Genomic DNA, 6463 nt, shown 5'->3' with positions numbered 1-6463 from the left:
AAAGATTGAAAGTATTTTATATTTTGTAATTCAAATACTAAGATTCCTAGTATTTTGTATTTTGTATTTTAAATACTTTAATGGTGTATTTTGCCCAGCCCTGGTTGTATCTTACAAGGCTGTAACTTAAAAGTATTTCTTGATTTTTTTTTTCTTCAGTGAGGAGTGCGCAGCGCTGGATTTAGATGGCCAAGGTGGCAGAACATTTTTACGCGTCCTATTACATCTGGCTATGCACGATTATCCTCCGTTGGTCTCCGGGGCCTTGCATTTATTATTTCGGCACTTCAGCCAGAGGCAGGAAGTCTTGCAGGCATTTAAACAGGTTAGACTTTTTTTTTCGGATATCGAAGGTTAATTATTGCGAGAGAGAAATTATTTGGTAATACAAACGTGCGGTTAACAGGTGCAGCTTTTGGTCTCGGACAGCGACGTGGAGTCGTATAAACAAATAAAGGCGGATCTGGACATTTTACGCCAGTCTGTCGAGAAATCCGAGCTTTGGGTGTACAAATCCAAGGCGACGGAGGAACATGGGAACAAGAAGAAGAAGAGTAAGGACGAAGAGGATGACGCGACAGCTCCTCGCAAAACACCTCTGTTGTCCACGTTAGATAAACAAGGTTTTTGTCTTAATTAATCGTTACTTTGTGGCTTTTTTTTTTTTTTTTTGGTGAAAAGTGAACAAATAATTATATTTCTCGAAGGGTCTGCCATCGACTTGGATATCGGCCCACCGTTACATCCCGAGCAAGCGGAGGAGTACAAGAAGATTCAGCAGATACTAATGAGAATGAACAAGCTGTGCATTCAAAATCTGCCGGGCGGCCAAGTGAAGGCGCGCAAACACGAGCAGCGGCTTCTGCGCAACGTCGGGGTGCACACCGTCGTTTTGGATCTGCTGCAAGTTCCGTACGACGCTAAGGAAGACGTCAGAATGAACGAGTTGATGCGCCTGGCGCATGATTTTCTGCAAAACTTTTGCCTGTCCAATCAGCAGAATCAGGTCCTGCTGCACAAGCAGCTGGATCTGTTCTTGAATCCCGGCATAAGGGAGGCGCAGACGGTGTGCAGTATCTTCCAGGATAACTCGGTTCTCTGCAACGAAGTCGGTGCGAAGGTCATTCAGCATTTCGTACATTGCATAGAGACGCACGGGAAACATGTGCAATATTTGAAGTTTTTGCAAACCATAGTGAAAGCTGAGAATCAATTCATTAGAAAATGTCAAGAGATGGTGATGCAGGAGGTGAGATGCCGTTACGTCGTTTATACGCGCATAATTTTTTTGTGGCACATTTTTCTAGCTTTAATTTTTATTTCAGTTGGTTCAAGCGGGAGAAGATGTTCTAATCTTTTACAATGATAGAGCCTCGTTTAATCATTTTGTGGAAATGATGCGATCCGAAAGACACCGGATGGATGAGAGCAGTTCTCTTCAGTAAGTTATTCTAATGTATTTTTAAAATGAGAATTTAAAGTGCGAATTATCTAATTGAATATCAGTGCCGGATTTAAAGAAGTGGGGGGGACCCCCCGGGCGGCTGAATCAGTGGGGGCCCCTGATTTTTTAACCAAATTTTCTGTTTAATCAAGTTTTGTTTGCTGATAAGTCTTAAAAATTTTGCTGGATACAGATCTGAAGGTAATTTTGTTGGAAAATGATTGAGCATCGCTGTAAAACATTTTGATATTCTGGCAACCAGTTTGAATTTCCAACAAAATTATTTTCAAATCTGTGTCCAGCAAAATTGTTCTTTCCGTACGAGGGCCCCGAATTTGTGGGGGCCCCTGGGCAGTTGCCCAATCCGCCCTTTCTCAAATCCGGCATTGTTGTATATATCACATATTGTACGATGTTCTATTTCCTACCGATTTTGAATATCCGAAAATCCCAAACATACAGAAATTATTGTGTTTCAGGTATCATGTAGAGCTGGTGAAACTTTTAGCTTGTTGCACGATGGGAAAGAACGTCAATACTGAAATTAAATGTCACAGCCTCTTGCCGTTGGATGATATTGTTACTGTGGTGTCACATCCAGACTGCATACCAGAGGTGAATTTTCCATCGAATTTTTAGCGTACTTACATCTGATTAAAATAAAATAAATATTACTGACACACGCGTGTGCTTAACATCTGTAAACAGGTGAAAGAGGCGTACATCAATTTCCTCAACCACTGTTACATCGACACGGAAGTCGAGATGAAGGAAATTTATACGTCGAATCACATGTGGTCGTTGTTCGAAAAATCTTTTATAGTTGATATGGGCTTAATTGCCACGTCTACTCACGATCGACAGCATGCGGATACAGCCTTGGAGACTTACGTGACGAGTTGTTTAATGAACATCATATCCACATTTTTCAGCAGCCCGTTTTCGGATCAAAGCACCACTGTACAGGTAACATCTTCATTTGTTGTATCACGAGAAAAAAAACCATTAATTATCTTTCAACGGCGTATGTGTATATTATATACACATACACACACACATACACACATTCTTATGTCTTCTTTCTAAGTGATTAATCTATATGTTATAAAATCTTATATTTAATCCTTCGGTGAATATAATTTCACAGGACAATATTTGATTTAAAATTGTTTAACACCAAATTAATTGTAAATTGTTCACGGTGGGCAAAATTTTTTTGTTTCGATTCACGCTTTTTAAATATCCAAAATTAATAATTCAAAATAAGGTTTATGTGGTGTTGTTTTGGCACCTTATTCTTGATGGAACTTTTATATTGCACAAATTTTATTCATAAAAATGTATTTGTTTAAATCTATTTGTTTAAATTATAACACGATCCTTTTTACACAGAAGAGAAACATTCATCTGAAAAAGGTTTGCTTATATAGAATTACTACATTTTGATTACGTACACATATTTAGGTTGTATTGAATATTTGTTGATTATTAAAGGTACACAGATATAATTAAAATTCTTATTTATTTTAAAGCTTTTATATTTGTTACGTTTTATTACAAAAATAAAATTTACTAAAATGAAGAAAAAAAAGGCAGGATTGAAAATCTTGTAAAGCTTGCATTTTTTTTATTAATGTACAAATCTGTATGAATAATATAAAGATTAGTATGACGTAATATTTAATGGAATTTAAAATAGCTTTATATTATAAAAACTCTGTTCACATATAATTATTATAATTTTCTTTTTGCTTAAAGGGAATAATTAAATAAAGCAGCACAAGGCAGTAAACTTACATTCTAATTACCAAATATATGCACAAACTACATCGACATATACTTCATTTCACAATCTCTCGCTTTGCATGCAAACACATTATAAATTAAGTTCACTTATTAACCAAGTACATGTCACACATACACACATATATATAGAGAGACATTTTTTAAATACTTTTTCACATATATATAGACATTTTTTAAATATTTTTTTATTAATATTTTTTATTAATTGGAATTTTATTATGCATATTAGGTTCTAGCTAATTATTAAGTATTATTTTTATCTCGAGCAGTGAGCCAATACAAAAGTGTCAGTTATATCAATTATAATTATTGTATGATGTGTGCTTGGTCATTGCTGAAAGCATCAGTGGCATGTTCTGTGTTTTTGGCATGCAACACCTGGCCTTCTTTGAATCAACAACATTGGTTTATTGGGTCTATGGGTACTGTCCATCTGTATGGTGGTGGGTTGGTTTACTAATAGAAACATCTGCACGAGGCTAGACTATATTGGAACATCAAGGAGTGCGATCGGAATACAGATAATAATCTTTCTGGCTATGTGAGTATCGAATGCTAGAATCTTTTCTTAATGTTTGGTAAATACAATATAGTACGATTGTCTCTTACGTGTCTATGATATCAGATATAATTGTGAAAATATTTTATAAAATCAAAAGAAAATTTCTCACTTGGCTGTACATAATAAATATTTATTCTTTTAAGGGGTATAGAGAATTCTAGATTCTATTTGTAGATCCATATATTACGACATATATTACGATCGGTTATACTAGAAATGCTTTAGCAGCACAGAGTGACGTGTTGTAAATACAAACTGCATTCTCTTCTTTATATACGCTGTATCACATGTCTCTCTGCATAATTAACACATTCATTGTCATTGAATGCACCTGTTTTTTATAAGCCACGTCTGCCGGTGCTAACTACGATTATTGTGCCCCTTATTATCCTCGAAATATTTTTCTCTCGTTTTTCTATCTCTGTGTGTTTCCAAAATTGTTCTAATTTATTACGGAAAGTTTGCACAATTCACATGGCATGTATATAATATTTTTCTATTCGGATTGCTTGGCAATGAGTGTGTTACACTTTATGCAAGACATTTTAATATATAAGGGTATAATTTAAAGTATCTTATAATAAATGAATAACGAAAAATAATATAGACTAGATATATGATATGATTTAAATTTTTTGTGATATTATATAACAAGATTATGTGATATAACTTTTGAAAAAATACGTCTTATAAAAGATATTATCTAAAGACATTCTTTATATATTTAATATAAAACAGTTTAATATTTTTAATATTTATTCTTTCGTAACTTAAATGTAATTTAAGGTATTTAGGAAACTTTAATTTTAATTTTAATTTTGCTATTATAATATGGACATTTTAATTGATTTTTGTATTTACTTTTTCATGGAACAGACAAGGCAACCTATATTTGTTCAGTTGCTTCATGCAGCTTTTAATGTATCGCAATGCGCGTGGTTAAATGCTGGACAAAGATTTAACGTCGAGAATTGCATACGAACACTGTCAGATGTAGGTAAGTATCTTTTCGTCTTGTAAAGGAAAATTTGGAGCGCTAATTTAAAAGTAACGTTTATTTAAATTTTGATTATGTAACATTGTCCTTTACAATTTCAGCTAAAGGAAGAGGTATCGCCATACCGACTGATCTGGAAAGCCAGGTCGCTAATATGTTCAACAAAGCGGCTATGCTCAGCAGACAGACCAGCAAGTGGTTGCAAGCTGCCAAACAACCAAAGATCGAACGTAGTCAGAGTCAGGTAATTTTCGATGAAATTCTTTATGAGATTAAGATTACCGCTTGTATTTTTAAAATAGGTAAATTGATTTAGGCCAATAAATGAGCAAAAAAACTTTTGACAGTTGGTATAAGTTAATATACTTCAAGTTTAACGTAAAATTCGCGAGACTTTTCGACCTGACTTGATACTTTTCAGTCGTCTTAATAAATTATTACATTAACTCGAAACCAAATAAATTAAATACATTAGAAGCAAATTAATACGTAGCGTTTTAATTTGCTTCTAATATATTTGATTTATTTGATCTCGATTTAATGTAATAATTTATTAAGACGACTGAAGAGGATCAAGTCAGGTCAAAACATTTCACGAAAATTTTGTTAAACTTGAAATATATTAACTTATACCAACAACCAAAAATTTTTTTGCTTATTTATTGGCTTAAATCAATTTACCTCCTTTATCAGATAGTTTAAGATAATTACTGTACGTGCCATCGAACCGTGTAATGAATTTACTTAAATGCATAGAGTGACCTATATTGCGCGGAAGGCTCAAACAACGAGGTAAAGGTCACTCATGGAAGCATAGCACTTTATTAGTCTAGTAATGCCATGTAGTGCGTCTGCTAAAATTAGCATACTGTCACATATATATAGGTCACATGCGCTTCGTATGCTTCACTGAAGATGTTAATTAGTTAGAGCTATACATACGCACGCATACGCACATATTATATATAAGAGAAATGTACAACAAGAAATAGAACTAGATTTAATTCTAATAAAATTTACATTTAATTCTATTTTCGCTATATGCTTGTAATAAAAATATATTCATATAATTAAAATATCTTATAATTGTTTATAATTATGCTTATAATTTAAATATCTCGATACGAAGCATCAAATATTAAGTACGTTGTATGAGAATTCTAGATGTTTCGTAATGTGAAACGTGTAAATTTACGTGTATGTAAACGTTAAAATTTTTTAATTATGAATTAGTTTATCATAGCGTAGGTTGTACGAAAACTCTTGTATATACAACGCGATTAATTGAGGCAACGATGTATTTATTAATGCCGTTTGTCTTTCACCAGCTTATGCGTCTAGATCGCAGCATTATAGAAGGTCTGCAGGACATAGTGTCTCTGTTAGAGGAACAATTGAAACCGTTGGTGCAGTCCGAGTTGTCTTTGTTAGTGGATATCCTCTATCGACCTGAATTGCTGTTTCCTGCAGCAACTGATGCCAGAAAGAGATGTGAAAACGGTGGCTTTATCAAGAGGTATAATACATACATATAATATATACACGATGTTCCGAAATAAAGTAAAAAAGTTATTTGTAAATTTTTAATTTAAGCAGCAGTTTTTGAGATATAAGAGTTTAAATTTAGCCAATTACAGAAGTATCGGAAGAGCAC

At 33.7% G+C, this 6463-nt stretch overlaps 1 protein-coding gene across 10 annotated transcripts in view; it reads left to right on the top strand.

Moving 5' to 3' along the window:
* LOC105451563 (inositol 1,4,5-trisphosphate receptor) overlaps positions 1-6463 on the top strand; it is a 56592-nt gene that overhangs the window by 37023 nt on the left and 13106 nt on the right. For 3 of the 10 annotated variants that reach the window (XM_011692087.1, XM_011692091.1, XM_011692086.1), the window contains 11 exons: positions 160-325; positions 407-623; positions 708-1249; positions 1326-1441; positions 1924-2059; positions 2153-2410; positions 3714-3791; positions 4689-4809; positions 4911-5053; positions 5566-5601; positions 6138-6325. In XM_011692087.1, the coding sequence (XP_011690389.1) occupies positions 160-325; positions 407-623; positions 708-1249; positions 1326-1441; positions 1924-2059; positions 2153-2410; positions 3714-3791; positions 4689-4809; positions 4911-5053; positions 5566-5601; positions 6138-6325 (2001 nt within the window). The remainder of the gene's footprint in view (positions 1-159; positions 326-406; positions 624-707; positions 1250-1325; positions 1442-1923; positions 2060-2152; positions 2411-3713; positions 3792-4688; positions 4810-4910; positions 5054-5565; positions 5602-6137; positions 6326-6463) is intronic. The other 7 variants (XM_011692093.1, XM_011692089.1, XM_011692088.1 and 4 more) reach the window with 3 other exon arrangements.

The sequence above is a fragment of the Wasmannia auropunctata genome, unplaced genomic scaffold, assembly GCF_000956235.1.
Source record: "Wasmannia auropunctata unplaced genomic scaffold, wasmannia.A_1.0 LD336050.1, whole genome shotgun sequence".
In the NCBI taxonomy this organism is placed as follows: Eukaryota; Metazoa; Arthropoda; class Insecta; order Hymenoptera; family Formicidae; genus Wasmannia; species Wasmannia auropunctata.
Note: the sequence above shows the minus strand (reverse complement) of the source record. Positions and strands in the feature narration are given on the sequence as shown.